The sequence below is a fragment of the Cimex lectularius genome, unplaced genomic scaffold (genome assembly GCF_000648675.2).
Source record: "Cimex lectularius strain Harlan isolate CLEC.00 unplaced genomic scaffold, Clec_2.1 scaffold23, whole genome shotgun sequence".
Taxonomy (NCBI): Eukaryota; Metazoa; Arthropoda; class Insecta; order Hemiptera; family Cimicidae; genus Cimex; species Cimex lectularius.
This window is the reverse complement of record NW_019392690.1, coordinates 1,489,350-1,515,089: the sequence shown is the minus strand read 5'-3', so window position 1 is coordinate 1,515,089 and position 25,740 is coordinate 1,489,350. Positions and strand designations below refer to the sequence as shown.

The 25,740-nt window shown below is 35.2% G+C and overlaps 2 protein-coding genes and 1 long non-coding RNA gene across 7 annotated transcripts in view; 1 reads left to right on the top strand and 2 right to left on the bottom strand.

Annotated features, from left to right (window-relative positions):
• Positions 1-21,721, top strand: part of LOC106661321 (tyrosine-protein kinase Abl) — a 140,824-nt gene extending 119,103 nt beyond the window's left edge. For 4 of the 5 annotated variants that reach the window (XM_014384668.2, XM_024225908.1, XM_014384644.2 and 1 more), the window contains 12 exons: positions 7,867-8,165; positions 8,225-8,366; positions 8,492-8,622; positions 8,685-8,769; positions 8,888-9,237; positions 9,295-9,550; positions 10,973-11,086; positions 11,146-11,296; positions 14,274-14,392; positions 15,287-15,426; positions 15,488-15,843; positions 18,671-21,721. In XM_014384668.2, coding sequence (XP_014240154.1) covers positions 7,867-8,165; positions 8,225-8,366; positions 8,492-8,622; positions 8,685-8,769; positions 8,888-9,237; positions 9,295-9,550; positions 10,973-11,086; positions 11,146-11,296; positions 14,274-14,392; positions 15,287-15,426; positions 15,488-15,843; positions 18,671-19,565 — 3,038 coding nt within the window. In that variant the 3' untranslated portion in view covers positions 19,566-21,721. The remainder of the gene's footprint in view (positions 1-7,866; positions 8,166-8,224; positions 8,367-8,491; positions 8,623-8,684; positions 8,770-8,887; positions 9,238-9,294; positions 9,551-10,972; positions 11,087-11,145; positions 11,297-14,273; positions 14,393-15,286; positions 15,427-15,487; positions 15,844-18,670) is intronic. The other variant, XM_014384632.2, reaches the window with a different exon arrangement.
• LOC106661362 lies at positions 16,763-18,188 on the bottom strand. Its single transcript, XM_014384682.2, has 3 exons — positions 17,777-18,188; positions 17,198-17,373; positions 16,763-17,142 (listed from the first exon to the last, which is right to left on the bottom strand). Exons 1-3 carry the CDS (start codon positions 18,099-18,101, stop codon positions 16,957-16,959), a joined length of 687 nt encoding a protein of 228 aa, XP_014240168.1. The 5' UTR covers positions 18,102-18,188; the 3' UTR covers positions 16,763-16,956.
• Positions 21,722-23,721: 2,000 nt separating the features above from the next.
• On the bottom strand, positions 23,722-24,900 carry LOC106663734. The gene is made up of 2 exons (XR_001340084.2): positions 24,329-24,900; positions 23,722-24,173 (listed from the first exon to the last, which is right to left on the bottom strand). It is a non-coding gene; the product is annotated as an uncharacterized LOC106663734 (long non-coding RNA).
• Positions 24,901-25,740: the final 840 nt, after the last annotated feature.

Genomic DNA, 25,740 nt, shown 5'->3' with positions numbered 1-25,740 from the left:
TTTTTTTTCTTAGGAATTTCTGTGTATTTACTGATAGACCATGGACGAAAGTTGTTAGTATATGGTGAAAATTGTTATGTGGTTCGTCCTGATTAAATTGTGATCAACCGGTTCATACTCCAATATTCTTGAATAATGAAAGTTCGAAGAAAGTCGTTTGCGATGTCCATCCGGGGCAAATTTAATGCGGGAAAAAAACGTGAAACCATAAACTGTCGTCGCCTTGGTAAAACGATTTGATAAAGAGCATATTCTTAAGTTATGGTTTGAACGACCGTGTTGATCGATTGGCTTCCGATGGACCGGAGGAAGGTGAAAATATGGGGCATAACAATTCATTCCCAAGGGTTTTCCTTTCGTGATCCATTTCTTGTAGAAGTTATGTCAACTGTAACATATTTCACTGATTTTAGAGTCGAAACCCACTTTCCAGTTCAAAGAAAAGCCTGATTTTTCCTTCCTGTTCATATTTTGGTTTGATTTCAAAATTAAATTCTTTTGTGAAGCCCAACACCGCGCCGTCTACTAAGTGGATATTGCCTTCCGCCTGCTCTCCTGATCTATCGCAGCTGCTCCCCAGATCCTCACACTCAGCATCTCCTTGAGTCCATCTTGGCTTTGGTAAAAATTTTCATTTATTAATCTTTTTGGGATCCCTTCTTCCCTCCTTGCTACATGGGCCGCCCATCTGAGCCTCGATTACCTTATAAACCTAATTAAGGCTCATTAAATAGGGAGTAGAAAGACGAATTATGCCTCTGCCGCCATTGGTCGATCACTTTCACAAGCCTTTAAAAATTTACGTTTTATAAAGCCTCAACTTCTTCATTCTCTTTAGGTATCTGCTTTTCATTTGTTTAACTTCTTATGTGCATAGGTTATTCTTTTAAGGACGTTACGCTGGCATGTTATCGTCGTTGACAAGGAAGCCCAAGTATACAAATTCCCTTACCCTCTCAATTCTGTAAAACCGATCCTCACCTTTCTCCTACTTGACCAGAGACCATTTATTTGGTTTTTGAAGAGTTCGCAGCTAGCCCAAGCGTTCTTGTTATCGTCAGAGATAAAAAAGCTTTTACCGCGCTTTTTGATCTCATCATTGGCATAATCAAGAATCTGAACTAATTAAGTAGTTTTTGTAGTTTGAATGCTTGAATCATAGATTGTTTTCTCTAGGATCAAATTTAGTAGAAGACTAATCAGTTTTCCTGTTTTAACCCCCTTCTAAACGCCCTAAGACATTATATACCGCATTATTTATAGTTTATTCAGTCGTAAATTTAACGGGGATTGTTAAGTCCTTCATCGCCCATTATACTTACTTAGCACAGTGTCATACGCTGATTTAAAATCCACAAATAGATCACAATATCCTATAATCCCTTCCTCACTCCAGAGTCCTCTGAGTACCTTTTACACTCCCTTTATAAAACCTGTTACCTTTGTTTCACATTCCTCGAATGCAGCCAATACATTACAGTTACCTTTCATTATCTCATATTATCAGAATGCATCCAAAATCTCCAAAACGTGGGGAAACACAACAACCTAATGATACCTTGGGTGCCAGGGCACAGAGGAATTTTGGATAACGAGAAAGATAGACTGGCCAGAGGAGGATCTGCAAAACCATACATAGGCCCCGAACCTATTCTTGTGATAACAAAAACAAATATAGAATCTTCCATAGCAGAATGGATCTAAACAAAACAAAAGGAGAAGTGGATAAACTCTAGCGGCGCTAGACACAGTAAACTTATGATAAGCAACCCTCACCAAGACTGTCAAATTCACTGCTGTAATTTGAGATGGCTAGACTCAGAGGAGTGGTAGGACTATTAACCGGTTACTTACATCTGAGAAAACAATCTACACAACATGGGCATATACAACGATGATCCCATTTTCAGATTATGTAATGAGGAGGAGGAAACAGCCATCCATATCATCGAATGTGAAGAGCTCAATGGAGATTTAACCTAACATATGGAAAAAACTTAGGGAATCAAATTGCAGCAGCAACAGTCAATGACCTGATACTTCTAAGGAGAAGGATTGAGTCTATTGCACTGAACTAAAGAACCAGGAAGGTATAATAAGCCAAAAAGGCTGCAGTGCCTGGGGAGCGCAAACCCCGCTTCCTAGTATCCTCATTACCAGTACCATTGATAGTTAGTCAGTCCTATAAGTTTAATGGGGATTCTTAAGTCCTTCATCGCCCTTTATGCTTACGTAGCACAACGTCATACGCTGATTTAAAATCCACAAATAGATGAAAGGTGGATTATCCTATAATCCCTTCCTCACTCCAGAGACCTGCGAGGACCTGTTACACTCCCTTTATCAATCCTGTTACGCTTGTTCACAAATGATAGTTCATCTTGAGCAGAACTTTATACTTTTTCATAATCATTGGCCATTTCTCATTAATCTGATGCAATTTAGTTCATAATTATTTAAATTTCAACTAAAATAAATAAGAGGGTATTGCAGATTGCTTCGTTAGACAGATGTATTAGTCGGGGTGTGCATTATACTTCTCCTATTAAGAGCTATTGTTTCCCCGTACTGTGCTTATAGCACACTGATGAATCCTAGTTCATCAAGGAACTCGATTAATAGGCCCGGCTTCAGTGGTTGAATCTCTTCTACGGTTACTTGTACGTCCCAAAACACTTCCTCCTGTGGACGACAGAACCACAGTTTGTTAGTAGGTGGATTGGTATCTCCTCTGCTTCTTTGCAGAATCTATATATGCCGTCTTGGGTTATACCAATCTTTAAATGTCCGTTTAGTTTGCAGTGTCCTGTTAATCCTGTTATGGTTCGCAGTTTTTCCTGCTTCCTTTAATGCATTCTGTTACTTCTTTCCTTCCAAAGTTTGTTAGGAGGTTCTTGGAGTGTTTATGTCCAGTGAGTGAGTTTCATCGTTCCCTCAAACTTCTGTCTGAGATGTTAGTTGATAGTGTGGATTCCTATGCCACAGAAGGGCTCGGGTCCTATCAGCGTCACAGCAGCCCCTTTTCTTGCAAGGGCAGCCGCTTTCTCGTTGCCTTCTACTCCCACATGTCCTGGGACCCAGCAGAAACTGACTTTGTTATGCATACCTAATTTGTTTAATTTAGTTTTGCAATTCACCACCATCTTTGTGCTAATGATGTTTGAACATAGAGCTTTGATGGTTGCTTGGCTGGCATGATATGATCTCTCGATTGCGTTGACCTCCGCTTGGAAGATACTGGTGTATTTTCCCATGGGTTCTGAGTATTTGGTTCCCGGACTGAATACTCCTGGTCCCGTTCCTTCTTGCGTTCTAGATCCGTCTGCGTGCCGGTAGATCGTGCACATTTTTAAAGAAGGTGTTTTTTCTCTCTTTCCCATTCTTTTTTGGTACCTAAGTTTATTTGGAAATTTTGTTTAAACTCAAACATCCTTGGGTCATCTTGGGGCTATGAGTATCGGACGGTCTTTCATTAGACGGTTGCTAACTCTCCATTTTAGTTTTATTCCTATTGGAGGTTTCTCTTTGATGATACAAATAATACTTTTCTTGCTGTTCTCATATCATGTGGTGAAGATCGCTCGATAGTTGTCTTAGTTATTTGAACAGCGAAATCCTTACGCCCCTGGAGGATTATCTTCAACTGCAGCACTCTGTTTAATTAATCTTAAGTGTATTATTTTTTAAACTGTTCCTCTTGTGGCCTTTCGTTTTTTTATTTCTGCTGATTAGTTCGTTCCGTAAAAGCATTAAGCCTTCATGGCGTCGTGTACGAAGGCCGAAGCAAAGAAACCCAGCGAGACTAAACGGACTAGACCTTGCATTAACGAAATCTGTACACTATTTTCAGTATGAGACCAAAAGCCGACTTTTTTCCTGCCTCGGATTCTTAGGCACTTCAGAGAAGAACGAGATGTATAGCGCAATTAGAATTTTTCTAAAACATGTTCAGCAAAAGGCAGACTAATGCGTTCCTAGAAAGCATTAAATCCTTTTTATATTTTTTTACTAATGAAATTCATTTGGGATTCGTCTACGCTTATCATAAGTGGGCCTTGCGATTTAAAAAGACGATAGCGGTGCTTCAAAGTTCCGAAATAATATTAAAACCACGTGGCCTTTCTAGCAACTCGTGCCTCTCCCGCATAACGCATCAACGCCCATCAATTACACACAAAAAAAAAATATAATGAATGGACATTATTATGAGCAGCTTGATTACATCAGGAAATTAGATACATGACGGAGAAAACCGTAACATTTCCCCGTTGATCTGGTACCGATTGAGAAATTCAGTTTCGGTCCGTCTAATCTCGCGTTTTCCCGATGTTACATTGCACGCGGCCATTGGTTCTTTGGTTTAATTCCGCTCGAATAATATTTAATGCAACATCATCATTCTAGCGTAACTATTGCAAAGGAGACATTTATATCATCCTAGTGTACAATTTTAAAGATGTTTTAGGGCATGTTTCTATTGCGTGTCAAAATTTTTTTAGAAAGCGTCACGAAGCAGAAAGTGAAAAAGCTCGATTTTTAAACCTTAGAGGACTGTGGATAGGCTTCTGTTTGGTTTTATAAGGCCGTTTTGATTGATTCTCCAAGCCTAATATATCAATTTATCCGGTACCGACCGCTCTTTCAAACTGGAATTTGCATAATGGCCCATCACTCATTTGCTTTCTTTTCTTTTCTGGTTTTTCTCCCCTTCCGTGACTTACTTAGCAAGTCTGCTCCTTGCGAGTCAGGTCTTGTTGCAAAAATAAAAATGCACAAATCATTAGCTTCCATTATTTACCGAGGTGGTAAACATAAATTAAATTCAAGGTAGAAAAGATTTATTTTTTAATCACATCAGTCCAAACAGAGACAAGTCTCCAAAATAGGATAAATAAAAGACTCACACTTTTTTCAATCAATATTATCATGTCACAGTAATAAGTAATTGGGTATCAGCTTTATTTTGTTTAACTAGATTTTTTTCTTTTAATATAAAAATGACATCAAGAACAATTATAATGGTCGCTTATTTCAGGATTTATTTCTGTATTTCATATTTTGAATTAATCCAGATTGAGAATCGAATCAATCTGTTTAATACAAGTGCCACCAAGTCTGACCAACTCGAAAAATCATGAGCCACGATGCACCAGTTGTAGAAAGCATAAAACCTTGAAAATCTTAAGATCATCAACAAAGAACTGTAGAATTTAATAGAAATGGCCAAATTATTGACGAAGACATTGAACAAAAACCCTATGGAACACCAGATCTAACTTCAGCTTCATCAGACAAGAAACCATCAGGCATGAAAGGATCTTCCAACAACAAAAAAAACCAACTCAACACAAACACAAACCAAAGAATTGACTCAAGACCTTCTCTCTTATTGCTCACAGATTTTTCTTTTCATGTACTCTGGGATATCTTCCGTGGTCTTATATGAGAAAAAAGGTTTGTGCAATCCTGGGTTATAATTGGATTCATTACACAGTATGTCTTATGCAGGGGAAGAATGTTGTCAAGCTTAGTCATAAATCTTCTTCACGGTGGATTGCTCTAGGTCCTTCTTATGATGATAAACCCTTGGACTGACTTTTATGACTCACTGAACAGCACTGATAAACTCAAAACCAACAACTCTGTGATTCACCTCGAGTCTCCACATCAACTCAGACTCTCTAGTACTTATGAGCTTTGAACGAAGCAATTTTGTACGATATTAATGACTGATTAAAATCCAAAGAGACTTTTCATTTATATAAAAGAGGTTAAAAAGAAAAAGTCATTTAATATTCAGAAGAACTGAGCTCTTTGCCCGAAAATAGAAGTAAGGCAAATAAAACAGAACACATATTATTAAAAATAGGTATGTCCCAATACCTGTTTAAATGTGAGATTTCTGTGTGTCGCCTGCATGGTGTTAAATCTGTAATTCAGTCCTTACTGATCATCCTGGTCTGCCTATCCTGACACAACAGTGACGATGGTGAATTGCCTGCCGTAGGATTGGTAGCAAATAAATTGTCTATTTAACTGGTTTTAATTTAGTCTAAAATTAAATAACTGATAAAATTTCACTGAGTGATAAAAAAAAAACTGGCCTCAAAATATTCAATTCTGTACAGAGTATTTCCTCTTGCATTGATTGTATTGTACGCGGCATCGATTTTAGGAGGTTTTGAATGAGGTGGTTTGGAATATTTTCATACTCCAACACACCATTCTTAATTCCTGCAAATTCTCCGGCATCACTAGGAAACCACTCCAAACATTGAATTGAAGCTCGTTCAAGTAGTCACCAATGATCTGTGGAAAATAAAACAGTCGCCAATTAGTGCCATATAAGGAACAGCTCATTTCAATAAGACATATTCATTGTATTGCGCAGCTCGATGAAGATCAAGTTTGAACGACCTTCCGTAGAAATGCCTGTCTAAACCATCACACCACCACCTCCGGAGTCAAAATGTTGCAATGGTATATCGCTATCCTGTTCTTCTCCAAACCCTTTCTCAGCCATCAGAAGACCTCAAACAAAACCTTATCTGAAAACAAAATTTTAGCCCAATCTTAACTGAGCTGTTCTGTGACTTGTCAGAAGTCATGGATCTGTGGCAGGCCTTCTCTTGTGTAATCCAGCTTCTGAAAGACTTCGCCTTACAGTGTGTAAACTGACATTAACATTCTAACTTGTGTAAGTCATTGCTTGATCTCAACAGTGGAATGTCAATTACAGAGTACATTCGATATAAAATGATCATCTCTCTGAGATGTGACACAATGATGACCTGATCCATGCCTTCTCGGGTAAGCTACAGTATCTTTGTAGCGATGGAAGACACTTTGGACAGTAGTTCTGGAAATGTTAAGCACCCTGGCCACATACGCTTGACTTTTCATCTTCCAAGGAAGCTACTATGTTAGCCAAATCTATATCACTTAAAACCATCACTCAAACAATTTTAAAATTTAAAAATGCTACAAATTAAAAAAAAAATCAAACCACAGGAATGTTAGAAAGAAGCTTTACAGGAAAAAAAAAAAAAAAAAAAAAAAGAGAGAGATTGACTAGTCAAAGATTTATTTACAAATCTAATGGTAAATACAAAATTTTTTTGCTTCTCAGTGTAGATGGAATTGTTCCAATTGTGCGAATTTGAAATTGTTTCTTTCAAGATAATTTGGATAGATGTTCGGTCTTGAAGCTAGACAAATTGTTTATTTAAAACACTGTCACTGGCATAAAAAAAACCCTCAGTGAAATTGTTATTAGCTTGTTCATACATTTCATCTTTTCCATGTCAGCGATGACTTCACCGTCTTTGATGTTTTCATACAGATAACCATGTAAATTTGATTATATTTAATGTAGAGCGATGGTACTGCAGGATCTAAGGGAAACTTCAATACTCTCAGTTGTTTACCCATTTGGAAAGTAGTCTTGCCTCTTAAATATTTAATTGGTTGAATTTTTAAAACGCAAATTGCATTAAAATTAGGAAAACCTTTTGAAAACTCCTTTGGATTATCATCTTTTCACAATCAGTTGATACTACCTATTGCTTAATTTGTTTATTTTAATAATTTTCCACTGTTCTAATTAAAAATCAGTGAAGAACAAAATTGGAAATTGGAGCTCTTTGTCCATCATCCTACATTCATTAAAATGCAAAGATAAGGATGAAACAAAAAAAATTATCAAACTATATTGCTCATATTCTGAATTATTCTATATCTGAGATGTCGTAACTCTGAACAAAATGAATAAATTCAAATAAGGGTGTACCATATATATTCCTTTGTTGTCTATTTTTTTTTTCTTATAAAAATGCTTAAATAAAAGCTAAATTGAATTGTTTACAGGAGAGCAGGTGCGAATATTAAGCTACAACAAGTCAGGAGAATGGTGCGAGGCCCACTCGACCTCGGGCCAGGTTGGGTGGGTGCCTTCCAATTATGTGACACCAGTCAACTCATTGGAAAAGCATTCCTGGTACCACGGACCAATATCCAGGAATGCGGCTGAGTACCTTCTCAGCTCGGGAATAAACGGGAGCTTTCTCGTTCGCGAGAGTGAGAGCAGTCCCGGACAGAGGAGTATATCACTCCGGTATGAAGGGAGAGTGTACCATTACAGGATAAATGAAGACCCGGAAGCAAAGGTGAGCATTTTTATAAAAAAAAGTTGATAACTTGTATTTCAATCTTAACCTTTTTCTAGGTGTTTGTCACGACAGAAAGTAAATTCAACACTTTGGCCGAACTAGTACACCACCATTCGTTACACTCAGATGGTCTTATCACCCAACTATTGTACCCAGCTCCTAAACATAATAAACCAACTGTGTTCGCTCTCAGCCCCGGTAAGAAAATCACTATAAAAAAACCTTTCTGAAAACAAAGAATTAAATAGAATACAAATATTGAAAATAAACCGTACTAATTAAAAACTGTTGAAAGTTGTATAAATGATGTTATTTTCCTTCAGAGCCTGATGAATGGGAAATAAACAGGACTGACATTGTGATGCGCCATAAACTGGGTGGCGGACAATACGGTGATGTTTACGAAGCCGTTTGGAAGAGATATAATAAGACTGTAGCTGTTAAGACACTCAAGGTAATGTCACTTATATAAATATTAATGACTCAATCTTATTATTATTGTATTTGTAATTTTAGGAAGACACAATGGCACTTAAAGACTTTCTTGAGGAAGCGTCAATAATGAAAGAAATGAAGCACCCTAACCTTGTCCAGCTTTTAGGTAAATATTTAATTATTTTAAGAGTATTTTTTAAAATTCAAATATATGATTGAATATTTAAATCATGAAAAGAAAAAAGTAAGATTTCTTGTTAATTTTTATAAATTTATTGTTTCAGGCGTCTGTACAAGGGAACCTCCTTTTTATATAATAACAGAGTTCATGAGCAAAGGCAACCTCCTAGATTATCTTAGGCTAGGGAATAAAGAGCAGATTAATGCAGTGGTTCTTATGTACATGGCCACGCAGATTGCATCGGGAATGAGTTACCTCGAGTCCAGGTTCTTCATCCACAGGGATCTGGCTGCGAGAAACTGTCTAGTCGGGGACAACCACCTTGTCAAAGTCGCAGATTTCGGCTTGGCAAGGCTAATGCGTGACGATACCTACACAGCGCACGCAGGAGCCAAGTTTCCCATTAAGTGGACTGCTCCGGAAGGTCTTGCATACAATAAGTTTTCAACAAAGGTGAGTAAAATGTTTCATATCCTCTGTATTATCTATAAGTTATATTTCCATTTGTAGTCTGATGTTTGGGCATTTGGGATCCTCCTATGGGAAATCGCTACATACGGAATGTCACCTTATCCTGGTGTAGACCTCTCGGAGGTGTACCACATGCTAGAGAAGGGCTACCGGATGGAGTGCCCACAGGGCTGCCCACCCAAGATTTATGACCTGATGCGTCAGTGCTGGCAATGGGAGCCAGGCGATCGACCCACCTTCCAAGAGATTCATCACGCCCTTGAGAACATGTTTCAGGAATCGAACATTATTGAAGGTGGACATCAATTTTAAATTTTTTCAGTTAGATCACAGATTATTAAACACTATTGTGACAATAAGAAAAAATTATAATATTGTATAAATGGCATCCACAGATAAATAGGGTACTTGCATGATTAAAAGCAAAATCATTGTGCTTATTTCTTACTACAGAGCATAGACAGTAATTTTAAAGTTGTTTTTTTCCATCAAATTAACCTTTTCTTTAATGTATGAAAAAAATAATAACAGGAGATGGCATTAAATAAAAGCATAATTCTTGAATATTTGTAATTTTGGTTTAAATATATAATAATTGGGCTCTTTTGAGACCATATGAAAATTAATTATAATTATTTAAAATAAAAATGGTCAATTTGAAGCTAAAAAAGGTAAATTTTAATTTTAAAAAGTTAATTTGATATTAAAAGGGTTAATTTGAAGTTAAAACGGTTTATTTGCAATAAAAAGGGTTAATTTGAAGTTTAAAATGGTTAATTTGAAGTAAAAAAGATTAATTTGAAGTTAGAAAATGTTAATATTAAGTTAAAAAGGTTTATTCGCAATTAAAAAGTGTTAATTTGACTAAAAAGAGCTATAATCTAGTAAACAATCTCAATAACTAATTATTGGGAAATTAATTGTAAATTAAATAATTAATGAAGTGGTTAGGGTCGTATTTCGGTAGGATAGCAATATTCAAGTAAAGCTTTTTTTTTTTCTTTTATTATAGAATATAACAATATTTCAATGACCTTTCCATAAAAATTCATAATAAAATTTAATTATTAGCAACTAACTGCCCATCTGTAGTGTCAAAGATAAATTTTAAAAAACCCAAGAAAAATTATTTAAACAATTTATATGCAAGTACCCCATCTATTTATTGCAAAGAGTCTGAAGATTTAAAATCCGAAGCGGAGACATGTTTTGGCTTAAATATTTTTGCATGGCTTCAGAGGAAATTATGCCTTTACAAATTATAATGGTAGATGTACAGTGTAAGGGTAGAAATTTTAACTTGTAGTGGCAAAGAAAATGCAAAACGGCGAGCTGTGATGGCGGTGCTGCATGCGAAACACGGTGGTAGTGATTTGGCCCTTTTCTCACTGGGTCTCCCCCTTTTGTTTATTAAAGTAAGCCAACAAAACTGAATAATATCTGCTTGAATGTCTTGCTACTTTGCATCATTTCACCATACCCATCGCAACTCTTTTGCCAAACTAAAGATTTAAAATCATTTATCTTACGCCCTCCATCATCTTTTCCGTTTTGTCTTTAATATTGTTTTACATGCCTCCATATTTACTTTTTTTTATATATTAGTAGTGTGAATTGTGAATTATTTCCTTTAATAAACTATTTCATTACTGGATGTGAGCCCTAGTTAAATAATCTCCAAATGTTATTTTTAATTTATTTTTTTATGGATACACAGAGGTTGAAAAACAGCTTCAGGGATCAACGACACCTCAACTCCCGTACAAGAAACCACATAGTGGTAGCACAGGGAACATCCACAGTATGGTTCTTATGGCAGACCAAGTACAGCGTAAGTATTTTCTGTTTAATTAATCCCCAAGTCAGGAATAACGTTGTATTGATTTCCAGCTGAGTCGACACTGCCGGTCAACAAACTTTCTACATTCAGCAGTGTCAATTCGAACAGTAGCGGCCAGTTGAAGAACAACAGCATGGTCCAACTGCGTAGGACGACTAATCGTAAAGGAAAGACTGCCCCTGCCCCACCAAAGAGGACAAGGTCAGTTGGACGGAATTAAAAATACGTAATAATTAAAGGTTTAACAAAAGTCAGGTGTTGAATGCTAAAAAAACCATGAACCATTCCATAAATATCTTCTAAATAAGTTCTTATAATATAATATTTTTGAGCTTTCACTGGAAAAAAATTACTTAAGGTAAAATAAAAAAAAATAGTAAAATGCTTATGGACATAAAAAAATTAATATGCTTCTACTCGGCTAGTACATAGTGCAGAGTTTTCAGTGAGTGTATTGCTAAAAAATTGCATAAACATTAAACTCTGAATACTTACTGAGATCACTCTATTTTCTACTTTTTAAACAGAATTGAGACCATCATAATTCCTTAGTTGTTTGCTTATGACTGTTGTACTTCTTGCTTAGAGTCATCACATCATCTGAGAAAACAAGTTGCTATATATTTTTTGTGTATGAAATCATTTGTATTCTTCATCACCACTAAAAAAATCAGCCAAAACATTTACATACTTCGGCAAACTATCAGCCTGAAATTTAAAACAAAACTTATTTTTATTATATTCAAAAACATTGGGTTGGTGATTAAGTTTTATAATTTGCTGTTTAAAAGAAAATGTTTCGGGTGGATAGCATACTTTTTCTGATCAGTTACTCTTTTAACTTAACTTGATTTAAGCACTGACTTATCTCTGGAGCTTTGAAATTGGTAGAATCTTGAATTTTTTCAACTCACGATCTCTACTCTTTTTTTTCTTTTTTTTATACCAGGGACTGGAGGAGTTCCTCCCTCCTGAGCACTGCAGTAAGCTGTACAGCTTATTGTACTTTATCCCTGGCTCCATATTTTGGGGGAGGGCTCGCAACACAAATGTGAACTTGAGCCCCCGTTCTTCCATCGGAGAAACTCATTTTTGAAGGGGGTTGGGACCAAATTCAGGGTCGCTGAGATCCGATCCCGCTCCTTCCATTGATGAGTGCCGTGTCAATTTCTTTCATTTGCGGCCACAGGCGTCAGAAAAGTCCAGAGGCGATGGTGGGGATTGAACCCACGACCGCAGTATCTACTAGCCGAGAGTCTGACACCTTAACCACTCGGCTACTGCGCCCCCCTCCCCACTATCAGCCTGAAATTTAAAACAAAACTTACTTTTATTATATTCAAAAACATCGGGTTGGTGATTAAGTTTTATAATTTGCTGTTTAAAAAAAAATGTATTGAGAGGATAGCATACTTTTTCTGACCAGTTACACTTTTAACTTGATTTAAGCCCTGACTTATCACTAGAGCTTTGAAATTGGTAGAATCTTGAATTTTTTCAACTCACAATTTCTACTCTCCTTGTTAGTTAAATCTATTAGTTTAGTCCTCATCAGTTGACTCAACTCTATTCGCTTCTACTCTTTAATCACTTTAGTCAGGTCTCAACTCTTCTAGACTTGCCTCTGCCCTTTACTCAGGTGTCTCTGGTCTCATCCCTTCTCGTCAGTTTATTCGTATCTCGACTCTCCTCAGTCAGTCGAATCTACTTGATTTACTTTTACTCTTTAATCAGGTTTTGACTCTAGTAGACACGCCTCTTCCCTTCATTCACGTCTCCCCAGTCCCATCCCTCCTCGTCAGTTGATTCTCCTTGTCTTGGGATTCTCACTTGATTCCTTTCTGCCCTTTACTCAAATATCCACTCTGATCAGTCGACTCTGCCCGATACTTCTCAGCCTTTTAACAATTGACTCTATTCCACTTGTTTCTGCCATTTTATTCTCAAGACCAATTTGTTTTTCCAATCCTCCCCTTTTACATAAGTCCCTAAAACAAGAGGGAAAAAGCAAATATCCGAGACCTGACGGTCAAAGCCCTTCTTGAGGTGTAATGACATCATGACCCTCTGACACTACATAATATACATGCAACACTCCACAATTCCTGGGAGTTTCCATTATGCAACCCTCCCTTCCCAGGTCCCGTTTTAATAGATCTCAGTTGTAGGTATAGGCCCATCCAGTTCACCCAATCCCAAATTATGACTATGAGAATTTTCAATATTAAATATAATAACACCACCTTTTTGGTTATTTCCTGTCGTTTCTGCAACCTCTAGCATTTTGGAAATGTTCATTTCCCACTGGGATAGCAATAAGTGATATTTAAAGCATAGCGTTAAAAAAAGAAGTACAAAATCCCCAATAAACTATTGCTTTATTTTAATAATTACAGCTCTTATTTACTACAGCTTAATTACCTTAATTCATATTCAGACAAACCTACTTACAATAATTTAAGTGAACAACTGTTATAATGTGACTAGTATTTCAAGCTCTTCTAGCAACAATTACATTACTTCTTCAGTTTACTAATAATTTTTTTTCTGGGCTATGTTTATTAAAAACAAAGTTTTCAGTGTATAAATTAAAAATGTATAAAACTTAATTAGCAGCCCCTTCTTCATATTATTTTTACAAAAAAAAACTAAATATTTTGTATTGATACTCAACCTTCGATAATTTTTTTTTAATTAGTTTTAAAAACTGCATGAAACATACTGTTTATTAGCTATGTTTATTTGTTTACAAACAAAATGACAAAATTTGCTATCCATGTTGTTTAAGAGGAATTGCAACATAATTTTACACTATCATTAATACAGTATCAGTGAAAAAAATTTAAACGTTCGATAATTATTATAATTATTGTCAGGAATTATTTGTATGTATGATTTTTCCATTTAAAATGGCATTAGTTTTTGCTTAAATTTATTGATTTTAGTTCAGACTAGCTGTCCCTTTTTTGTGTGTATGTTTTCCTCTGAGTCGTTATTGATCCAATTTAAAAGTTGGCTATTATTATGTGATCATAGTGAATGACAAAGAGAACCCAATTTTCATACATCAGCTTTCTGTATATATATTTCAACCTAAACATTTGTAGTGCTAATTGAGAAATTAGTTTAGTAATCTTTAACCACCTTTCATTTAATTTGTATTTTTGTTCTATTTCAGTTTATTGTCTTCGTGTAGCTCTTTTCGAGATTCGACATATGCCGACCAGGAACAAGTACAAGATCCTAATCCTGAGGAGACGCAGTCAGCGTTAAATGGTATTGATCTCATTTTCCAAGGTAACAAACACAAGCGCTCTATCGCACCTTGTGTTTGTGTGACCATTAACAAATAGATTTTTTTTTTTTTTTAATGTTGTTTCTATGATTAAAGCATGATAATCATGGCTGGAATGAGTAAAATCTAGTGATCTTGATAATATTTAAAATGGTTGTTACATTTAAATTGAACTTTTTGAACTGCAGTGGAGACCCGCAAATCTGAATATCTGTTTGGAAAATAAAGGTTTTTTTTTTTTTTGTATTTTCCAGTTAGATTAAAATGGTATTAATAAATTGTAACTTTGCCTGCTTCAAACTCTACTCCCAATTGCTGCTTTTTGTCCTTTCGAAAATTGTGAGGTCTTTGTGGTGATGACTTTTCTTTGTACGTTTTGGTCTGCCAGAAACATTTTGTCTTCTCGACTTCAGTGTTCGGTTTCAACCAACATTATTAAAAACTGAAGATGAGGAGAAGCCGAAATGGATCTAAAAGCCAAAACTGTGAGGATAGGCAGGCCAAAAAGATCCGAAAGGATTTAATTGTCCTTTTCAAAACTCCCGGCTGATTTTTCAACATACGTGTGTGTATATCACCTGTTCTGGTGTGTCTATTTTACTGCTTGCTTCTGCATTATTGAAGTTATTTGGTTAAGCAAACAGGGTCCTAGTCAGATCGGACTAGCGGGGCTGGTTTTTTTTTTTTCCCCCTTCCCTCTTGGTTTTTAATAAAAACACTTTAGGCTGTTATATCGTATATTATTAATTGTTATTTGAGCCTTTAAAAAAAGTTGGTTTTTTATTTTATAGTTAGTTGTTTGTTTGTGTTTGTGTATTAGGTTAGCACTGAATTATATATTCTATAAAGTATGTGCATGTATTTGAGTATCTGATAAAATAAAATATTTTTTTAAGGTATTACAAAGGAATTACAAAGCCTTGGTCAAAAGACTGATAGTGAAGACCAGATGACTCCTGATACTGATGATTCTGGTGCACATTCTTACCCTGGGGAAGGCTTTAAGAGGTCGACTAAACAAGAAACACCACCAAAGGTATAAAAACAAAATTAAACATTACATTTTTACTTTTCTATAAAAACAAATTACTGTATAGGTCGTGCAAGTAGCAGCGCTTGAGGTGCATAACGTGCGAAAAGCCATCAATAGATATGGTACGTTGCCAAAAGGGGCTCGTATCGGAGCATACCTTGAGTCTCTTAGGCAGAATCATATGCCGGAGAACAACAACACTTCTGGCTGTGAGACACCGCCATCCCAGAGATCGCCGAGGAGCAAAGTTCAGACTCCGGGGCAGATGATTAGGAGTAACTCATCCGGTGGATTCCAGCACCATCACCAACCGAACTCTCCTCGCAGTGTCAGGGGACGAGCTGCTCAGCCTAGCCTTGCCGACCTCGAATTCCCTCCACCACCTCCACCGGAAGAGCTCCAAGAACAACCAAGCTACAGGTGAATAAACCAACAAAAACAAAATTTGTACCTGTTTTTTGTCTGTGTATATAAATAATCAGAAAGATTCTGGCTGCTCAAGAATTCCAAACGAAATAAACAAACTCGCAAACTAAAATGTCTCATTCAAATCGGAAATACAAATCAATAAACTTAATGATCCAAAACACACAGAAATAAATCGACTGACTTCAGATGCTGGCTGATTACTGAATTTTTGATTCTTGTTTCTCTAAATGCTGGTTTTTCCAAATACAGAAATCTTTGTTCAGCATTTCCTCAAATAATTAACGCCAAATAACTAGATTAGCTAAAATAAAAGAGAAGTCTCAGAAAAATCAAACGTTCAGTAATACAAGTGTCGGCCAAAATATCTTCATCTGGAAATTGTAACATGTAGGACCGGCTTTGCTCAAATGGGGGTCGGTTTTTCATAACGTTTTCAGGCAGTTAGGTCATGGCTAAAGCATGTTCATGCTAAAAAAAATTAAAGTCAATTGTTTCAGCAAACTCATGGACTGGCCCAATTGTGCCTTACAGGAAACAGCAATCGAGGAAAAGCTTCTTCTTTCAAATATACTTACCTATCCTTTTGACCAAGGGAAGAAGGCCGAGTCCTTGAGAATCGCAAATCCAGAAAACCGTAACTTTTCCTGTCTTGACCACTCGACCCTCTTGTCTCTTCAGGTTGTTTTAAGATATTTATTTAGAAATCGATAACGGTCACTAATCACCACACACGTTGTTTTAAGAGTTCAGCTTATCTCCCTCGTTTCAGCCCACCATGTGCCGTGCCACCCCCTGATACTGGTCTTCTTCCCCACCAAAATTATAACTTTAAAAAAAAACTAAAAATTACAGCTAAACTTTTTTTTTTTTTTTTTTAGGGGGTAGAAGAAATATAATAGATGTAACTACATTTGACCTGTTTTTTTCAAACCATCCAGCTTTATTTCAATGTATGTGTCTATCACCTGCTCAGGTGTGTCTATCAGAACGTTTTAATGCTTGTTTTTGTATTATTCAGTTAATCCAAACAGTACTCAGTACCAGTAAGTTAAGACTAGCACACGACATTGGTTATTACAAATATGATTATTTTGTCATGTGTGTTTATTCGTCACTTTTAGAATCACTGAAAGCCACGGCGTAACAAAAAATGCCACCCTTTGGTTTGGGTTGAATCGAGAAGAAATCTTTCGCCGGTACTTTGCTTTCTTTGTGCTGCACTTCCAACTTCAACATGTTTTGAACGGACAAATTGTGTTTCTTAAGTAAATCTGAATAGGTTTTCGTATCCTGGAAATGAAATCGTGTATTTTTATATGGCGATTTCAATTAATAAAGGACTCACGATGTAATGGCTCAACTCCTTCAGCTCAAGTGGCGGGTTCGCATTAAATGGGAATTGTAACGTTCCCACCTCTATGTTATCCTTTAACAATTGTAAGTACAAGGTCTGTTGCTTCATCGTCTCGATCCGATTGCTCAGGCCTAACTTCTCAACCCAAAGGATTGCATAATCCTGCTCTGAAATGTTACTGAAATGAGCACTGTTTCCTTTTTTTCCTTAAAAACGTACAATTCAATAAACCAATAAATAAATAATATAGATTGTAAAAATGGAAAAATATCCAGTTTCAGTAGGTGTGAATACAGTACAAGCACAATCGTTGGCATAAATTTGAAAAAATGTTTTAATACCTTCACTGAGGATGTTTTTCCTTCTATCCAGTTGTACCTAGATAGTTCTTAGATAGCATTTGACTTTTATTTCTAAGTTTAATGTTTTAACACTGTTGCCTATTCGTAAAACCATTTTTTCAGAATGCCAATTTCGCCAAGTATTTACATTTTGTGCTTGTGGTTCGGTAAACATTTTTTTCTGAAGAGGCATTTAGAGAAACACAATTGTATTTTTAATTAAACATACCGTCGGTTTGTAATAAAGGAATATTCAAATGAATGCTCCTCTTGAGGTCTTCTGTTAAAGTAATCAGTGCTCTTTTATATTTTATGTAATGGATACTCCTATAATTATCATCTTCACTTTCTTCTTTTTTTATTGACGATTCGGCTCTCACTCTTTCTGCACTGGCATATTTGTTGTTTTCGGGAAAAGTATCCAAGAATTTCGACTGAGACGATGTATATGTGGTTATACTGTCTTCTAGGACTTTTTTCCCTTTTTCAGTCTTTAACTGAGCTGTGGTTGTCATTATTTTTGTATGTAAATTTAGAGAGTAAATGTTAAACATGTGTTTCTTTAATTTGTGTAATTATAAAAGAGGTCTCAGTTTGATATTTCTTTCTAATGGTTATATGTATATTGCTGAATTCAGCTATTCATTATTAATTATTAGTAAAGGGTCAAATATTGTTTTTAATATATTTTAAAAGTATATTTTATTACCTGTGGTTTTTTTTTTTTTTAAATATAATATTTTGAATTTCCAGTCCTAAATACAGTCTCAGATAAATTTATTAACCAAAACATTCATGAAACCGTAAAACATTCTTTAATTTATGCTTATCTACATAACAAAGCTGAAAATGAGGCAGTACTGTAAAGACTGTATTTTTTTAGTAATAATTTTATTTATTAGACAACTAAAAATTAAACAGCAGTTTTTATTTTTGCAGAAGTGTAAACTATGTGATGTAATAAAACAGCTTTTAAGGGGTCTGGCGATTTTTGTAGTTAGGGGGAATTTTTTTTTTATAACACTTAAGGTTAATTACTAGTACTCCAGGTTATACGAATGTTACAATTGAACCGAAATAAACTGAAAATTTGTATATGATAATTGCTCAACTTTATTTTTAGGTTTGGTGTGAGTTTGAGAAAGAGGGAACCATCGACGGATTCTTGCAGTAGTGCAAAATCAGAACCTGCCAGGAAAGGATCGAGACCGAAGGAAAAACCTCCTAGTCCTCCGAACCAGCAGCCTGAGAGTAGTCCAGAGGAACTTTTAAAGACGGCTCTCCCTGGGATGATGAAAGAGATGATGGAACTCAAGATAAGCAACGACAAAGAAAAAGATAAAGAAAAGGAAAAAGAAAAAGAGAAGGAAAAAGAGAAGGAAGAGAACAACATAGACTTCAAGTCCCATCTTAGAAAAGTCAATAACAAATGTGAAAGCAACAAGGTTGTAGATGACATTGCGGATGTCAAATCTAAATTGAGAAAGGTGGAAGTCAAACAAGTCGATGAAGAGGAGGACGAAGATAAAAGGAGGAGTACCGGAAGCATAAGCAGTCTGAAGAAATTATGGGAGGGTGAAAGCCCGCCTGAAGTCGTTAAAGAGCGCAAATGGCCGCCTGAGGAGAAACCAGCCGTCCCGACCAAGCCTACTGTCAGGCCCGTTGTGCAAAAAGCGCCTGCTATCTACGCCACCCCCGGAGGCTTGGCAAACGTTATCGAAATATCCCAAGCTCTCGAAACGAGCATAAACAACCTGAAGATGGCTTCGACAGTGACATCGGCCAACTGGCTTCAGCTGTCCGAGAAGGTCGGCCTGTTCCACAGTTCCTGTTTGAGCTATGTCAACACGGTAGCACCGCCTCACACAAGATTTCACCTCATGGAGCTCTTGAACAGAGTCGAATCTCAGGGGAGGCAGCTTAGATCCGCTGGAACCAAAAACCAAGCGGACAACACCAAACTCCTCGAAGAACTTCACAACACCCTCAAAGACGTTGTGAACGCTGTACAAAGATAGAAGTTTTCTTGTATATATATTTATATATACATATATACATATGCATATAAATTTGAAATATATTTTATCAGTAATTTTAGGTAAATAAGAGGATTAAAGTCCTGGGTAACATTTTGGAGAAAAGAAAAATTTACCAGGAAAAGAATTAAAATTTGTCAACATAACAAAGGCATTTCTTTAATGGGAACGTGTCTTTGTTCCCTGTGATATTATGTACATATATTTTCCTCTCCCTTGTGAACCAAAAAATTTCCCTTACCTCAAAAATTATTTAGATATGCTCAAGTGTTTTTAAGTTGTGTGCCACAGTATGAACAAAAATATTTGCGTTAGTCGGGAATGTGAGTTGGAGTGATAATGCCGAAATGTGAGATTTATTGTTTTTATTATTAATTATGTTTGTTCGTACTCATCCATCTTGGTATTTTATCATATTCTTTAAGAATTTCTTAGAGAGATGACTTTTTCTCTCTATCTCTCTGAGAAAATAAGTGTATGCTAGTCTGATTTTTGTTTAATTTTACTTTTTTCATTAATATATCATTTTAATATAAAAATACTGTACATGAATGTCTTTTTTTAATCATAAAAATAGAAAAAAATATGCTACAATTTATTTCTCTTAGAGTATTTGACTTTGTTGTACTTTTAACTTTTTTTTATAAATATTGTAGAAAAACTGTATTTTTAAAATTTGTAGATTTTAATAAAATTATATCACACAAATTTCAAAAAAAAAACCCGGTGTACTGGTTCAACCAAAATATCGATAGAATATAGAAAAGTTGCCTATTCGGCCTACTCCAGACATTATTTTTATGTACATTTTTGACGTTTCAGTTTAAAAAATAAAAAAATACCCATCCATCACAAATATTTTGTCAATGAACGTGCATTTATAATAGAAATAATTTTTTAAAAAACTCTTGTAAGTGAATAGTTTTATTGCATTTAATATTTATAAGTTGATTGCACTAAGAATTTTGTTGGAATTGTACTTAAAATTCAACAAATCTATATCCAGAAATTTTGCTAAAGAAAATGAACTTTGGTTCCAATTAAATCTTAACAAATTCTCATTATTGTAAAACAATGATTTTAAGAACGATTAAATGCTTAAAAAAGATAAAATTTACTCGAAATTTAACAATTGGCCTAAAATGTATTAAAAGGTTAATATTATTACATTTTTTATTTATTATTTTTTATATCAATGAAATGTTCAAAAATATGATGGTGGATGGTGCAGCTGAAAGTCAAAAATTGCAAATGAAAAAATAACGACTGTGATATTAGGTTAAACTTTTATTATATTCTATAGATAAGCCGCTGGGATTAATATTCATAAAGTACATACACTGAATGTGAGAAATAATTGTATTATTATATATTTTTCATCTTTAGTATTTTTTAATTTAAAAAAGTCCTATCCCATTTTATTATTATTATGTTTTTGAAAAAGAATAGTTATTAAGGATATGGTGAGAAATATCGAATTTGGTGATTGCTTTTTACATTGTATATTGATCGGTTTTAAAAAGAATCTTTTTGTGAATTATGTTAGGCCTTTTGTGACAACAGTTGGATAACGTAAAGCGAAAGTTAAGCTTTCTGCAGTCATTGATGATAAATTTGCCTTGTGTACAGATAATTTGCTGCGCTTTCAGTCGACCCTGATAGATGGACATTTAGCTAAATTCATGTTGGAAGATAGTTTTATTTTTGCATTCGTGTATGAAATAAAAATCTTAATATCGATAATACACTATTAAATGAAACCTCGATTTTCTGATAGGGTAGGAAATCTGTTCCTCATTCCGTTGATTCTTCTCATTTTAGCCAAATGTAATATAAAACTTTATTGAGCTATGGCTTTTTTCAAAATACTTGATGTGTAATAGAACATTTCACAAAGAAAATTGTAAATTGTAATTATTTTTGACTGATTCCAATGTATTTGTAATTTTTAACTGTCAATCACTTTTTGTATAAACATTCAACGGCAGAAATTATATCGCATTTATGTAATGTGTATTTTGTACTTGTCCTTAAAAAGTTGTATATTAAAAAAATCAAAACTTTTTTCAGGATGCAGTAATATTGTAATAATGTAAAGTGAAGACCATCTTGTATTAAACAAAAGTATTTAAAAAACAGTTGTTTGTATTGTGCAAAGCCTTATTTTCACTAATGAAAAATAAACTAGTGTAAGCAGCAAAGGTTGAATAATCTCTCTAAATTCTTGCTTCTCCCTAAGCAATAAGAAAGTAGTCAGCGAAAGTGCTTCGCTACCTAATGTGTAGGGTAATATGAGGTTCTAGAATTCAATAAATCAGAGAGTATATTTTTCAACATGTATTTTAAAACACTTCCATCTTTTAAATGTACACAAACAACAACAAAATTTTAATCAATCTAAAAAGTCAATGACAACTTTAAATGTGGGAGAAGTTTATTAAAAAATGGCCAAATGACACTTTCCACAAGTAGGAAACACAGCATCCCAAGCCTTTCTGGTTTCTCGACCGTCATCTTGATCCTAGGGTCACAATGGCTGGTCCTCGCTGGCCAAGTCCCATAAGGAGTGTAGCTGATTCTGTTCCAGATCGACTCCTAGAATCGACTGTTCTCTGCATGGGATGTCTTTGGTCTTGACGACTTTTGATTTCCAAATCATCCCTTTTTATACTAGTTTCTCTACTGAAGTAGGGGTGGAAAGGAAAATCTAAACTTGGATGTTCCCACACTTGTGGCACCCTTTTTTTTTGGGGGGGGGGGTTATGCTGGCATATTACCTATGAAGTGGCACCCTTTAAAGTTTTTATTTATTTGACCTACTGTGTAATTATTAAAGGGTTATGTTTTGTACTATTGTATTTATGTACCAAACCAGGGGGTTTGGTAGGAATATTGCTCCCGTCTGGGTGATTGCCCCTTCCGATTTACTGCCTTTTTTTTCTATAGTCAGATTTACGAAGATGGTACCCTTGGAGAGATACCATGAACTGGAACATTTCAGCAAAACAGTGATTGTCTGTGTACTCAGATTTACAGGGCTAGAGGGTAATGAAACCTCTGGATTTAATCATCGCAGTTCGGCCCTCACACTAAAAATGCATAAAAAGCATGATTAAAAGAAAGTGGCAGCGTCAGTGGACCAGATTAACAGAGATGCTCTCTTCTATCAAGAGCACGTCAAAAGGTGGCCCTCGGGAAGATCTGACTTGTAGAAGGGGTCATCCAACAGTTATAGTGTTAATGACCTTAAAATAGGTCAAAAGCTTGGCAGTAGTAATGTAATTTGCTTTGTTCCTCAAGTCCATACCTTGATCCAGTGTTCATAATGACATATAACTGAAAGAAGATAGTTAATATTGGGGCTTGGTGGCCACAATGGTTTATGCATTGACAGGGAGCTCAACACTAAGGCAAAAGTCCTGAGTTCAAATCCAGCAACCCTGCATTCGAACCCAACGTAGGCTTTTTTTTTCAAAAACACACCCCTAGAGCTGATATGGCCTCTGCAGTTGTGAACCCTCATAAAAAAAAATTTTAAAAGTGGGGAGAGATGAGCACCTTGTGGAACACCAGATACCTCGTATATTCTCCTATTTTTACTGCTTGAATACAAGATGACAAATAGTTTGAAAACCAAGATCAGAAAAGGCCATTGATGACTGCTACCTTAAAGTTTTCCAATTAATATTTTATGGTCAACTCTGTCGAATGCCTTTGAGAAATCTATGTAGATGATATCAACTTGTTTCACTTTTTGATTTTTTTGAATTTGATATTTATCCAAGTAGGAGCTAAAACAGCTGAGGAGAGAACCATGTATTCCGTGCTAAGTTTTCAAAATTTTCAAATAAGAAATTTTGACTCGTAATGACCTTTTCCTAATGGAACGAGATTGATATAAATACATTTTCTTTTTCCTCAAACTAGTACCCATAATAAGAGGGAATTTATTTATCACATGCTCCATGTGACATTTTGTTTTACAATCATTATAATATATTTATGTACATTTTAAATATAATTATTAGCATTTCATGTAGATGGCTTGAATTAACATTATCATATCTTGAATATTTTAAATTAAATCAAAGTTAAGATTTTTAATTAAAGAAAAATATTTCTTTTTTAAAAGTATTAATTATTTCTAAAAAAGTTGGTGGCATTGTCTCGTTGTAACACTATTGCACGCATCAAATCAGATCTTTTTTGTTGAACTTGGTACAGTCGAAGATAATGTGTTCCCAATTTTGCGCTCTACTCCCTATCCTCGATGATTTTGAGCCTTTTAAGATGTACTTTATTTTTTCCTTGACGAGAAAAAATCGTTGTGGTTTATAAGAGTGTTTGATCTCCATTCGTAAATGTTGTGATATTGTTTGATAAAATTTTTCAGTCTGACTTCCATTGTCAGTGTTCTGCCATATTTCATCTCATTCATGTTGGATTTTCACTCTGGTTGTTCTTAATACATGCGATATTGATGCCAAGTTGAAAGCAGCTTCCATCGGGCTCTCGCTACTTCTTTTGCCTTTTTGTCATCTTTTTCATTCCCCTGTATGCTCATATGCGCCTTAATTCAGCTTATTTACCCTGAGAAGCAAAAGAAAAAAATGGCTTTTTTTTAAATTAAATACTTACAAGTGTTATAATTTTTATATTTTGTTGTTTACTGTATATTTTTAATGAAAAATATAAGATATGGCTAAATAAAAAATTAAATTGAGTAAAACAATTTTACCACATACGTTGCTGTGGAAACAATGAAAAAAATATTCAACTCAGTCTGGAGTATTTACTCTTCTTGAGTTGATCACGGCTTGCATTCAATTTCATGAGGTTTTGAATGCAGTGCTGTAGAATATTTCCATACTCCTTCAATTGCGCTATTCTTAATAACTGCAAATTCTCCTAAATCACTCAGCAACTTTTTACCTTCTTTGACAACTCGTCCAAAAGGTGTTCAATAGGGCTTAAGTCGGTACTACACACTGGCCTCTTCAAACATTGAATTGAAACCAGTTCCAAGTAATCACCAACGATCTTAGCATGGGGCCATGCATTGATATGCTTACAAATAAAAGTTACCAATTAGTGGCACATAAGGAACAACTTCTGATAATACATCTTCAATGTATTGCACAGCTTGATGAAGTTCAAGTTTGTGTGACATTCTATAGAAATGCCTGCCCATTGTTGTCTTACACCACCACCTCAATAGCTTCTCTGGAGTGAAAATGGTGAGGGGGATATATAGCTTTCCTGTTCTTCTCCAAACCCTCTCTCGGTGTCAGAAGATTTCAAACAAAACCTTGTTTCATCTGAAAACAAAATTTTAGTCCAATGTTGCTCAGACCAATTGATGTGATTTCTTGCGTAACTAAACCGAGCTGTTCTGTGCCTTGTCAGAAGTTTTGGACCTGTGGCAGGCCTTCTCTCGTGTAATCCAGCTTCTAAAAGACTTCGTCTTACAGTGCGTAAATTGACATTAACATTTCTGTCTTATTGAAGTTGTTTGATATCAACAGCGATTATTGAGTAAAATCGAAATAATAAAGTGATCATTTCTCTGAGACTTGACACGATGGTGACCTGATCCATGCCTTCTTGAGTAACCTCCAGTATCTTGGTAGCGATGCAAAACGCCCTTCGGACAGTTGTTCTGAGAAGTGAGAATGTTAAGCACCCTGGCCATATACGCTTGATTTCTTCCGTCTTCCAACAACGATATGATGATTCTAGCTGTATCTGTATCATCTAAAACCATCGCTGAAACAAGTTTGAAAATAAAAAAATGACAGGTTAAAAAAATCAAACTACAATAATGTTAAAAAGAAGCTTTACAGAAAACCAACCAAAAGAAGATTGGCTGTTCAAAAATTTGTCAAAATTCAATTGTAAACATAAGTGAGAGATTTTATCTGTTTTATTTACTTCTAATGCTTTAAAACGGACCAAATATTGTTGTAATATAATAAATGGAGGATTGTCTAAGAGGTAATTAAAATATTAAAGGTGGCCATTTTTTCCCATCTAGTGTAAAATTTCAAAAGTGTCTATTTTGTCGAATTGGAAAAACATGTTTGTCAGGATAATTTGAAAACTGAAAAGTCGATGAGGGACTTTTTTTTATTTAAATAGAATTAGAAAAGTGGTATTT

Coding starts and splice junctions, on each gene's coding strand:
- LOC106661362 (XM_014384682.2), bottom strand. CDS start 18,101: ATGTTTAACATTTACTCTCTAAATTTACATACAAAAATAATGACAACC. Junction 17,374..17,776: donor TCCTTTATTACAAACCGACG/GTATGTTTAATT, acceptor GTAACATTTCAG/AGCAGGATTATGCAATCCTT. Junction 17,143..17,197: donor AGGAGTTGAGCCATTACATC/GTGAGTCCTTTA, acceptor TTTCATTTCCAG/GATACGAAAACCTATTCAGA.